This window comes from Telopea speciosissima, chromosome 9, assembly GCF_018873765.1.
Source record: "Telopea speciosissima isolate NSW1024214 ecotype Mountain lineage chromosome 9, Tspe_v1, whole genome shotgun sequence".
Classification (NCBI taxonomy): domain Eukaryota; kingdom Viridiplantae; phylum Streptophyta; class Magnoliopsida; order Proteales; family Proteaceae; genus Telopea; species Telopea speciosissima.
Window position 1 is genome coordinate 5,884,850 of NC_057924.1, and position 13,462 is coordinate 5,898,311.

Genomic DNA, 13,462 nt, shown 5'->3' on the forward strand with positions numbered 1-13,462 from the left:
GGGAAACCAGAAAGGTGGATCAATTTCGGCCTATTAGTCTCTATGGAGTGACTATGAAGGTCACATGATGATTATGGCCACTCAATTAAAGTAAGTTCTTGCTCGACTAATTTCACCAGCTCAATCGGCTTTCATTCCGGAGAGGCTCATTTTTTACAATATTTCCACTGCTCATGAGACCTTCCACTACATCAAGCAGAAGAAGGCAAGAAATGATTTTTGGTGCTTAAACTGGACATAGAAAGGCGGATGATCGAGTGGAATAGACATTTCTTGAGAGAGTGCTTCTCAGAATGGGCTTTTGTAGCAGCTTTGTGACTCTTATCATAGCATGCATTCGATCAGTCAAGTACTTCTTCCTTGTTAATGGCTTGGTGCGAGGCACACTCACTCCTCCAAGAGGCATCCATCAAGGCGACCCCTTATCACTGGCACTCTTTATTCTATGCTCTCAAGCGCTTAGTAGTGTCCTAGATAGTGGTACATCTGAAGACCTTATTAAGGGTATAAAAGTGCGTAATCAAGGACAGGCCATTACACATCTCCACTTCGCTCATAATTGTTTGCTATTTTCTGAGGTAAATCTTCATGAGCTCAGCTACTTAAAAGAATGCTTGGATTTGTACTGCTGAGCTAGCAGTCAAGCAATCAACCTCAAGAAATCGTCAATTTCTTTTTCGTCCTAATACAACTGCCCGCTTCAAAAATGGTTTTCTAGGGTTCTAAAGATCTCATAATTGATGGACCAAGGAAATATCTAGCCCTACCAGCAGAAATTGGAGTATCAAAGGTGGAATTATTTCATGAGATCGGTGATAGAACAAGCCATAGGATACACGGAGGAGAAAACAGTCACCCTTTCAATGTCCAACTTTGTTGCTACTCATTTCAAACTTCTAGCTTATCATAGTAGAACTCGTAAGGAGTCTTCTAGATTTTTCTGGGGTTCAACCGACCAAGCATCAAAGATTGGATATCTTGGAAAAGATTGTACAATTCCAAAGACATTAGGGGACTTAGCTTTAAAGATCCAAGCCTTCACAATCGTGCCATGTTAGCTAAAGTGGCTTGGAGACTGTCTCATTAACCCCATTCCAATTGGGCTACCATCATGAAATCAGTGTATTTCCCACGTTGTGACTTTCTACAGCAGATCTTGGGAACCAACCTTCTTGGGCGTGTCAGAGTATTTTGGAAGGTAGGAAAATTCTCTTACAAGACCTTTTAAGGAAGATTGGCATAGGGGAGAATATCCGCATTTGGGTGGATTGGTAGATTCCTACCTGACCCAAGGTTAAAAGTATCGGTATCGCGTATCATATCTGTCGGGTGATTTTAAGAGACGTATTGTATTGTATCAACGATACGTATCGAATATCGTATCGGTCGGGTGATTTTAAGAGACGTATCATATTGTATCAGCGATACGTATTGAACGCTACGGATACGCATGGAATTGGTCAAGATACACACGGAAATACATTTTTGGAACAGAAAAATAATATCAATAAGCAACATATAACAAGTTTCATGCATACGCACTAAAAGGGGTTTTTTATGGAATGTATCGATATGTATTAATACCTATCGGCCAATACGTATCGATACATATCGATTAGTATTAATGCACCTACAAATCCATTTATCAATTGTATCGATGGTATTGGTATGTATCGTATGTATTAATACGTATCAGCCGATACGTATCGATACATTTTGATAAGTATTAATGCACCTACAAATCCATTTATCAATCGTATCGATACGATTCGATACAATATGTTTTTTTAAAGAGACGTATCGGTCTATATCGTATCGGTACCGATCGATACAGATACGTATCGGCCAATACGATACATATGATATGGTCCAACACTTTAAACCCTGACCCTACCAGATTATATGGTACAGCAACCATAACTTGCGGATTGTAATGTGATTTTGGTGTCCGAGCTCATAAATCAGCATTCATGTACCTAGGTGGTACAACTCGTTAAAAATCTCTGTTTCATTCCTCAATCAGTTTTACAATCTTGGCCATCCCTCTATCTTTATTTCCTCGAGAAAATCAATTGGTGCAGGGTACTTTAAAACATGGACGTTTTCTGTTAAATCCATTTAGCACCTCCAATGTAATCTATAGAGACCTATAGAAAACTCAGAGCCTTCAACTTCGAGGATCAGAAGTTGGATAAGTACATCGCCTGCTGTGTGGAAGAGGATATGGAGATGCCAAACACTGCCAAAAATAAGATCCTATGGCGACCATGTGCCTCAGGTTTGGCTTCTTGTGAAGGCTTGGTTCAACGCCAAATCCTTATTGACCCCTTATGCCAGAGATGTGGCATGGAGGTGGAATCCCCAACTCATGTGCTGTTATCATACTCCTTTGCGCAAGCGGTGTGGTTTGGCTGCTCCTTATCTCATCGAGTTGACAATCCATCAAGTACTTCTATTCAAAAATGGACTCAAAACTAGCACCAATTTGATCATCGTGGTAAGAAGCTCAGTAGAGAGCACGGGTCTATATAGTTTTATCGCATGGTATTTATGGCGATCTCGAAATGACTTCGTGTTTGGGACCAAGAGTTGGACACCTCTTCAGGTAATTCAAGGAGCTCATCAAGCACCAAGCTGAATTCCTTCAAGCCCAGAATCTACAACCAACCTCACTCATGACAGAATCTAATGGTGAAGCTGCTCAAGTTTGGACAGCCCCTTCTCATCCCTTCTGGAAACTGAACAGTGATGCATCTTTGGGACCGAATTGTTATAAAGATGGGTTGAGTATTATTATCAGAAACTGGCACAGACAGGTTCGCCTCACCAAATCCGAACTGATTGTTTTCGCTTCCATTATCATAGGCGAAGCTATGGCCATGCACAGTGGCTTGTTGGAGGCAATTTCGGATAGAATCGAGCAGCTTATTATGGAATCGAATTGCAAGGAATTAATCTCTTATTTGTCAGGATCATTGACAGCTGCACCACTCTCTGCTCAGTCGGTAGTGGAGGATATTTTTTACACTTATCATCATATTTCTGTTCCTGTATTTTCCACTTTATTCCTAGGGAGGTCAACAAGATTGCTGACTCCTTAGCTAGGAAGGCAGTGTCGTTGACGAGTAAGGCAATTTGGCCAAATTCCACTCCATGGTTGGAATAAACTTGTATTCCAACAATTGTGTGTTCATCACATTTGATTGAATAAATGACTTTCTACTCCAAAAAGAAATATTCTGTTTCTAGATTTCCCTCTTATCTGTACTTCCTATTTTATCTCCTTATTCTTCTCGTTCTTTCTCTCCTTTCTCTCCTATTTCTTTGCTTTATTTTGTGGACAGAAAACACAATTTTCTCTCCTCCCCTTCTCCTACATCAAAACAATATTTTAGAAAGGTATTTTCTTATAATATTCCTTCTCCCCATCTACCATCGACCTCCTTTTTCTCTCCACCATTACACCTCATCGACACCTATATTTTAGGATAATTTGTTTCTGATTTTATTCCTAGGTATTAATCATTGGGTTTTGGCCTCAATTCTCTTGAAATCTGAAACATCAAAATCTGAGATCGTATCTGGCCCATATATCTAGCCGTTAGATTCAGATCTCTTCCAATCTATTAATGAGCCCATTACCATTGATCAATCAGATCCGTCAGATCTGAGCGATCTGCATCAGTTTGTTATTAGAGCTGAACCTGAAACTCTTCATCATGGGGGTTGATCAATATATCTACAACTTATTACTTTCCATGAAAGATGATATTCATATACTCAAAGAGATTATGAAGAGGCTGTTTATATTTGAATATCCACGACCAAGAACCGTAGCTGAATGTTATGATCCTATTCTCTTGATCCAGATCGGCCTGGTTATGATCCCGATGACGAGATTAAAGCAAAGTAATTAATTAACTGTTTGATTGAAGATGTGGAGCCCTAAGCACAAATACCAATTGGTGAGACACCACTTGGCATTGTTCATAAGGAGATCAAGACAGTTGATTTCCTTATTCCTTCACAAATCTTGGATGTGAGGAAGCAGATCATTGCTGATGTTAATCATGACTCATGAGATGCGCTGGATCATCGTACTATCAAAGCTGACAATCTTAGAAGTTAATCGAATGATGAAGATTTGTCCTCATTAAAATATTCGTCTTAACAAGGAGGGATAATGCAAGCCCAGTTTAAATTTAGGGCAAGTTTTAGTATAGGTTTGGGTTGGGTTATAGTTTTTGGGTTTTTTTTGTTGCAAGGGACTGAAATATAAGGCCCAAAAGAGGGGTTTTAAGGGGTGCAAAAAAATGCTTATTTTATTAGTAGGTCCCATGTTGTAGGGATTTATCTTATCTCAAGTTATTAGTCTTTGAGTTAATGTAGAAAAGTTAGAAAAGTCTTAGCAGTTGAGTCAATCTATGAGATTTTATTTCAGTTTCTAGAAGGTGGATGGCCGGAGCGAAACGGGGGATGGGATGGGAGGAGAGCTGCAGCCAAGCAGCGCTATTTCGCACTTCAGCGATATTGGATGTGCAACGTGAAAGTGCAATGCCCTTTTATGCCACTTTGTCAATCGTTATGGAAAGAAATCAAGATGGAATGATTGACGTCGGGAAACTGTCAAAAGACTCTTTTTGAGAGTAGGGAAATTGCTTTTAGGCAATCCAACCTACTACCCTGGGGTAGGATGCATTTACTTTCTTTGTTAATCTCGTTCGATTGATTTGTCAATGGCCTCTCTTTTTTCGTCTATGGAAAGAAAGTAGTCCCTATGATCCTCCTTTGGGGTTCTATATCCATAGGGAAAAAGGGCCTCTCCGGATCATTGTACTAGCAAAGCTGACGATCTTAAGAGTTAATCGAATGGTGGAGATTTGTCCTCATTAAAAGACTCGTCTAGGAGGGATAATGCAAGCCGAGTTTAAGGCCCGGTTTAAATTTGGGCCAAGTTTTAGTATAGGTTTGGGTTGGGTTATAGTTTTTGGGTTTATTGTTGCAAGGGACTGATATATAAGGCCCAAAACAGGTGTTTTAACGGGTGCAAAAAAATACTTATTTTATTAGTTGGTCCCATGTTGTAAGGATTTATTAGTCTTTGATTTATTTTATTAGTAGGACTTTGTCCCATGTTGTATCGATAAGCTATGCGTAGCAAAGATGAGGATGTTAAGATGGATGTGAGGAAAAACAAAGAGGGATAAAGTATGAAATGAACATATTAGAGCGGACTTGGGAGTCGGCCCGATCAATAACAAGCTCCGAGAGAGTCGTTTAAGGTGGTATGGTCATATTCAACGGAGGCCTAGGGAAGCCTCGGTAAGGAGGAGTGATCTGATTCCGATTGAAGGAGCTAAAAGAGCTAGGGGCAGGCCTAAAATGACCATAAGAGAAGTGGTGAGGGAGGAAAGACATGCATAGTCTAGGTCTTGTACCTAGTATGACCTCGGATAGAGCATATTGGGGGGCAAGGATCCATGTAGCAAACCCCATTTAGCTGAGATTCTCATGTCGTGCTGGGTTGTGCCTCATTCCTCTTACTATCTTTCATCTTTCATTTGTCATTTTCAATTTTTCATTTCTCTTCTCTTTCTTCATCCCTCTTTTCTAATCTTTCTTTCCTTTTTTTTTCTTTAGGTTAGAACTCAGTTTTCCTTACGTGTTTTGTTTGGATCCATGTAGCCAACCCCATTATGTTGAGATAAGGCTGAGTTTGTTGTTGCTATTGTTGAGTTAGTTTAGGAAAGTTAGAGTCCTGCTTAGATGTCTAGTTAGGAAAGTCTTAGCAGCTGAGTCAATCTATGAGATTTTATTTCAGTTTCTATAAAAATTAAGGAATGTTATCAATCCCTCCCACCACAATTTGGAATTAATGGATTGAACTTTTGTTTAGAAACTTGCAAGCTGGCTCTTCTCCCTCTTCCCTCAATATTTTCTCCCTCCTCTCTTTTTTTTTTTTTTTGGTAGAAAGCCATTTATTCAGAAACACGTGAGAAGCACGTAGTTGACAAGGTACATAACTCCATCAACCACGGAGTGGAATTAGGCCAAACTGTCGTACACGTCATAGACAGCGCCTTCCTGGCTAGGGAATCAGCAAACCTGTTGATATCCCTAGAAACATACTAGAAATTATATGAAATAAAATAGGTAGCCAAATGTAAGATGTCTCCAATTACAGGCTGCACAGATAAAGGAATATTTGGGCCAGTGCCAACGGTATATGAATAAAGTTCCTTACAGTTCGTCTCCCTATAAACCTCTCTACGCAATCCCCTAGAGCCTCCAACAAACCACTTCGAACCCCATTGCCTTCACCAGAAGAATAGCACAAAACCTGCTGGTTCAGACTTTGCAATACATAGCTTCCCTAAGTGATCTCTTATCACAATCCCCAATACTCCTTGCTGATGATCACTACTCCAAGATGCATCAGTATTGAGTCTTTGGAATGGAAAGTGAGGAGGAGTCCAATACTCCTTACTGATGATCACTAGTCCAAGATGCATCAGTATTGAGTTTCCGGAATGGAAAGTGAGGAGTCCAAACTTGGCATTAAAGTTGGCAATCACATTCATAGATGTAACTACAGGAGGACCCTGAGCCTAAAGAAACTCTAAATGAGCCTTTTAAGCAATTTCTATAACCTCAGTTGGAGACCAACTCTTCCCCACAAAGATCAAATCATTCCACGCTCGCCATATATACCATACAATAAAACCACATAAGCCCGCGGTCTCCCGTCCTTGCTTCTATTCATACCAATCGAAATGAGACCAACTCTGCATCCAAGATTGGATGGAAGTATTGCCTGAAGCACTCACCATGCATGATAACGAGCTGCCAAACCATACTGCCTGAGCAAAAGGACATGATATGGGTTGTAATCAAGGTTCTAAAACTCGGTCTCGACCAGGTTGAGTTTTCCGAGATCTCAAGATCTCGGCGAGACAGTGTATTTTTTTTTAATATGTTTCGGTGGGCATATGGCCATAGTTGGCTTCGAAACTTTAAGGTAAGCTTGTTTTAGGCTTAATAAACATACTTAGAGGTTCAAATTGGGAAGAAAAAAAACACCCAATTTGGTGTTTTGGATTTGCACCCTTGGTTGGCAATAAAGGCCGAATCCTTAATGTAATATTGCCTATTCTACACATTGTTTGAATGATATGAGATATAATTGGCAAGTATAACAAGTAAATTATGCACATAATATAAAAAATAGTTAAAGACTTAAAGTTTCTACTACAAACCACAAGATACAATGAAGTATTCACAATGCATATTACATAGACACCCAACCTAAGTACAATGAATAATACATAAGTCATAGACACCTTACTACCCTAGTCTTCCATGTCTTAACTCCCAAGTCCTAACAATACAATACTATGACTCTATGAGTACTGAGGAGGTCGAGATTCTCGAAATATTCGAAATCTCAATCGAGTTTTTACATTTTTTTGTTTTGTATAATAACTCATCTCGAGAAGCTCGAGTTTTCGGAGTTTTCCGAGATCTTGCCAAGATTTTGAACTATAGTTGTAATCTCCACTACGCTGCCACATCTTGAGCATGAAGCATCAATTGGAATTTGTCGCTGTGTCAACCCCTCTCCCCAAGCCGAAGTCAAGCCCGATGTGCATGCTCGCCTAAGAAAGTTACTTTAGATAAAGTTTGACACTTCCAAATAGACGATGGAGTACTATGCCATGCACTAAGCCTTGAAGATGATGGACTCTGGTTATCCTTCAGTCTCTGGCTCTCTGCTGGTTACACTGAAGATGATGGGCAGGATTCACTATGAAATGGCCATCTTTAGAACCCCCCCAAACCAACTAATCCTCATGAGGGAAGAGCGCAAGAGGAATCTTCATAATTGTCACGGCTTCAGCTTGATAGAGAAGACTGCCAATAAGCTCACTTTTTGGTAATCACTTCCCCTTCTCTTTATTTGCTATTATGTTTCTATATTTCCTTCTTGTCTTTTACTTCCTATTTTTTCTCCTTATTCCTCTCTTTCTTTCTCTCCTATTTCTTTGCTTAATTTTGTGCACAACAAACATAATTTTCTCTCTTTCCATTATACATCAAAATAATATTTTAAGAAGATTTTTTTTTTATATATCTTCACTCTCCCCCATCTACCATCGACCTCCTTTCTATCTCCACCATTACACCCCATTGTAATGGGCCCATTAATGGAGTGGAAGAGATCCCAATCTGGCCCACATCTAGGCATCAGATTGGTATCTCTTCCACTCCATTAATGGTCCCATTACAATGGACCAATCAGATCCATCAGGTCTGACCAATCTGTATCACATATCTCTACATGCCACACTCACAAGGGAGGTCTAAAAAGAAGAGTTGATGTCCTCTGTCATGTGCACTGCAGGGATAGTCCTACATGCACACTCACGGGAGGAAAAAATGATTAAAGGGATCTTCTGAAAATTCTGGATTTGGACATTCACGATTGGTGGACCACACTAACCCTTGGTGCTAAATGCAGCAAGCGTGGATTATTCCCTGTAGTATATGTGCTGGAGGATCTGCAATCTTCAAACAAGAGGTTTCCTAGTTCATACCAATATCAAGGGACAACAATTATTAGTTTTCTTCTTTATCCACCATCTCCCCCCCCCCCCCCTCTCTTCCCCCTTTCTGTTTGGTTTTGTTTAGATGTTAGTAGTAAGATTTCCATAAGTGAGTTGATTCCAATTAGTAAGTAATGAAAGGCAAAGAAGAAGCTTCACCTCTGTTCTTCCCTAACAAAATTCATAGCAAGCCTTTCAACAGACCCAATACTCCTATCCTTCTGCACAGTAAATATTGTTTGGTCGAACTCCTCCGGAGCATCCTCAAAAGGAGACATCTGTTGGTACAGGAAAGCAAACCAAGTATCATAAAGGGAAGAATCTACAAAAATTTAGTATATGTCTAGAAAGCCACATTTATACTGGCCAAACAAGGATGAAATGGCAATATTTATACTCAACAGCACTGGTGTACAAATTGCAGTCATCCACAGTGCCTAGGAACCACCATTTGATGAGTCCTCTAGAGGAGATCTGGGCAATGAATTGGTCTAATCCAATACATGAAACCATCCACAGCTAAATGTCCTGTCAAAACTGCTTCCTTAGCCACCGAAAGGAATATAAGAATCAAACTTCTAGGATGATTCTATCCTGTGAATAGTTGACCCAGCAGACCCCCCTATAGGAACCATCATCTGGTAGATTCCTACACATCCAGCATGTGTGCCATTTAAATGTCACAAGCAAGAAGGATATCTTAACCTTATCCACACATTCTTATTTTATTATGTCCTAGAGAGCGAAAATTAGCACATGTAAGACTGATAAGGGGAACAGGGAAAGTGCCATACAGCTAAGGCATCATAATGAAGGCCATCATAAATCAGCATAACTCTTTCTGGATATTTCATTTCCTGTTTTAATATTCAAAATAACAACAATGCTCAGTTATTAGGAAAAATGGTTAACAATAATTACATTAGACTTTAGTATATTACTAAAACTAACCTGGCCATACAAATCACATCGACTTGTTTGAATGTCATATGCTGCAATTTCACATCCATAGTAATCTGCTAATATTGAAAGCTCAATGGCCCCTACATGATAGAGAGTAAACATTCTAACATCAGTTGAAAGTTGCACCAATATTCTTGTGATTGATAGTGGTGCAATAAAGTAAGAGGAAGCTTCAAGTTGATCAGATCAAACACAGGAACTGTCTTGGGACAAGATTGTACTAAGACATCAAGAACGCCACCTACTTTCTTAGGCCAAACATAATAGCCATAGTAGAACTTCACACTACCTCACAATTTTTTCTAAAATAGACCTTGAAAAATCTACTTCAGATATTTAGGTGGGACCATCAGAAGAAAATTTGAGAAAAATGATAACATATACGCGATGTACTCCTAAACATTGCCAGATTTTCATCAAGTGCACCTTTAAGTCATATCTAACAACCTTGATCTACAGTCTTCTTAGTCTTCAAAATCCTCTTTGCACAAAAAAAAAAAAAGACAACCATGTGACAACCAACATTATAAAACCAATGCATCTATTGCCTTATTAAACTTGATACAAATGATTTTTAACCAAGGTAACATACCCCTACCGGAACACCTCCACTCTCTTCCATTCTTCTTGATGAAATCCTACTTTTTGACAGTGTTTTTGTATTCTACAGGACACTGGGGATTAACCACAGGAGTAGCTATATTCTTGGGTATATAGATGACTTGAGTCCAATCAAACACTTGGGAATAAACCCAGAATCTAGGATCTCACATCCTTCAAAATACCAGCATATAAAATTAACAAGATAATATACCGATAGCAGCACCACATGCTGCAGAGATACTTCCTAGCTTCCTCTTCCTCTACTGCCATTACTTGTTCTCTTAACTCCTGGTGGTTGCTTTTCATTCTCAAGGAGGTAAAATTTTGTAATTAAAAAATACTATCTATGGTAAAATTTTCTAAAAATTATTATTATTCGAAATTTCATTACATTTTGCATTATCTGGATTCCTATATAAATAATATTAAGATTAAGGAAGTCCCATATATGTGCTTCAAATTAATTCCTATCATGCGACATTTTGATTCTTTAAAACATAGAAATATTAAACTGGTGGAAAAATTATGAATCACACAACAAAGCTGTCCAATATCTTGTAACCAGGTTTTTTAAGTTTAATCCCCAACCCTTTAACTCACCGTTGGGATCTAGAGATCACAACATTATCATCAGCCAAAAGGCACTGGACAAATAATAGTCAATGAACGAACTCCTGAAATCTCCAAGGACACATTCAATTGCACCACTAAGTTACAAAACCAGGTAATTTAATTTAGTTTATGGAAACTGCATTCTGGATTTTCCCTACTTTTAGAGAGAGATTTGACACATGCAGTTATGAAACCTCAAGAGACAGGTAACCCAGTTCTACAAAAAGGCAAATTTCTTGAACTTCATTTCTAGGCCTATGTTTTGAAGTATAAATATGGCAACCATCCAAAAAGACTAAAAATATCAATAAAAAACCTGATACTGATCACACCTCCCCATTTCTCCGAGTCAAGAATCCAGGCACAATACTCGTCATTTGGTTTTCCAAGAAATGGTTCGGAGTACTTTGATTGATCACTAGCCACTGTTGCAGCTATAACCTTCAAAACACAAGAATAAAAAGTGGTAATATCAAAAATATGGAAACAAAAAGGTATACTGGAAGATGAACGAACGCATGCATCGGTGTATAGAGGGATGGATTCACCACATCAGTAATAATATAAATCAATGTTCCATATGTCATTGTATTTTGCATGCACACTACTTATAACAAATTTCAATCTGATGAAATATGTAAACGGCTTAAATTGAAGTAGAAAGTTACATAAATGACCAACAAACAGAAACTGTCATATATGAGAGCATTTGGAAAGATGCTTTCAACTTCAAATGCTTATGATAAATCAGGAGATCATCTACCAGTGATTCTTCGGGATTTTTTTTTTTTTTTTTTCTATATTTTGTATAGTCAGTAAAGTCATCTTTCTGAATGAAAAGAAGGCTCAGAAACTAGTTAATTTGTTTATAAAATTATCAGCTAGAAAGAAAGAAAAAGAAAAATGGGGAGCAGTGTTGCAGTTCAAAGTATGCCATGCAGTAAAGTAAGATTTTGGGAGGTCCCACAGTGTGGGTAGGAGCTTCTCCACAATTAGATTAGAAAGTTTGTGTCACCCTTATTCATAGCATACAAGAACAATTGGAAGATTATTATTTTTTTCCCTTTGAGAAAAGGTAAGAAAGAATGGTGAGGAAGTTCAGGGGTCAGTTAAAATGAATAAGCCTGCTGAAGATTGGAATCTTTCCTACTCTCCTGATCAGAGTGACCTCAACTTGTAGCAAACATAACATATTTCTCCATCCATGATGGTTATGAAAATGGAAACCATATCAAACATGGCTAAGTCACAAAAAATATCTTATTTACATAAGTATTTTAGGAACTTCATTAAAGGAAGAAAGAGATCTCTCCATGTGTCACAGTTTCCTGCCAGGTGAACTGCAGTCTTGGCCATTCTGGCAGCTGGATGGATAGGCTATGGTCTAGACCTGCCATGTAGCAATTTTCCTGGTTCAAAATAATTGACTTTTTTTACTTTTATTCTTCTGTGCATGGCAATTTGCATTTGGGCTGAGATTCTCCACATAACCATAGGCTGACCTGAACAATAGGTCCACAAGTTTGGTGCCAGCTGAGCAGCCACATGGCAGAAAAACAAGGCCCACGGACAGAGCCATATTTACACAAACAGCTAATCTCTCTTCCTTATTAAAAATGTTTTTTAAAGGGAGAAAAATAATAGATAAATGTAACATGAAATAGGTAGTAGACATCATTAACATATACTTGGCACAATGATTTAGTGCTCAATTATGCCACTTGGACCCGTGCCATTCAATGAAATCTGCACCAGCAGCTGCACCTGGATAACAAGGACTAAATATTAATCCGACACCTACAACCACAATGATATGCCATTCCTTCCTCAGTAATTGATATCCTTCAGTACCCAAATAAGGAAATAAGCTTGTTAAAAGGTTCTAAATCAGTAGGCCCTTAACAAATTGACACATGGTTAACAAGATACTAAGATACCAAGAACTTGCACTTCTTTTGAGTAATAGACTCGTTAACCAGTTGAATATCTAGTAAGACCACTTGTACCCTAAAAGCGGAAAACAGGCAGGGAAAGATGTGAAAGCAAAGTAACAACTAACATACTTATGTCAGAGGATTAGAAACATATCAGAGAACACAACTATTACCATATGCACTATGATTCCTTCTCACTGATTGCACTTTGTAGATTTAAAGGAAAGGGGGCGGTTTCAATTTTTCATGACAATACAAACCAGAAAACCCAACTCAAGAAAATCCCTCCATAGTGCGGCTTCACAAAAATGCTGTTTGAACCTTGTTATATGAAGGGTCTGTGATGTTTGCTATGATTATATCAATTGTTCTTAACAATGTCTGATAAAATGTTTTGACCACGCTGTAGAAGAACTACATACACAGTCGATTAATGCCTAAATTTCTGGTGGTAGATAAATATGTTGCCAATAGTGCATCTATCAAAGATAAATAATCCAAATAATAGCATAATAGAACATATATTACGAACTAAGAAACCATAGAAACACAGTTCGGGTTGGTCATATATTACAAATTAAAAAACAATAGAAATAGAGATCGGGTTGGAAAAAGGATGATCAAAACACAAAAACTTGGTATAACTTGAACTGAAATCAAAGAGGATGAAGCAGATATAGAAATCTCATCTAACTTTTCCATAAAGGGCTATTAAATTGATTTAGAGTAATACAACATGTATGAAAC

General features: G+C 38.4%; 1 protein-coding gene across 6 annotated transcripts in view; it reads right to left on the reverse strand.

The window, feature by feature from the left end:
• LOC122640141 (OVARIAN TUMOR DOMAIN-containing deubiquitinating enzyme 2) overlaps window positions 1–13,462 on the reverse strand; it is a 46,174-nt gene that overhangs the window by 28,578 nt on the left and 4,134 nt on the right. For 5 of the 6 annotated variants that reach the window (XM_043833288.1, XM_043833289.1, XM_043833290.1 and 2 more), the window contains exons 4-7: window positions 11,114–11,222; window positions 9,555–9,646; window positions 9,398–9,460; window positions 8,763–8,881 (exon numbers count right to left, since the gene is read on the reverse strand). In XM_043833288.1, the coding sequence (XP_043689223.1) occupies window positions 8,763–8,881; window positions 9,398–9,460; window positions 9,555–9,646; window positions 11,114–11,222 (383 nt within the window). Of the gene's footprint in view, window positions 1–8,762; window positions 8,882–9,394; window positions 9,461–9,554; window positions 9,647–11,113; window positions 11,223–13,462 lie in introns of all 6 variants that reach the window. The other variant, XM_043833287.1, reaches the window with a different exon arrangement.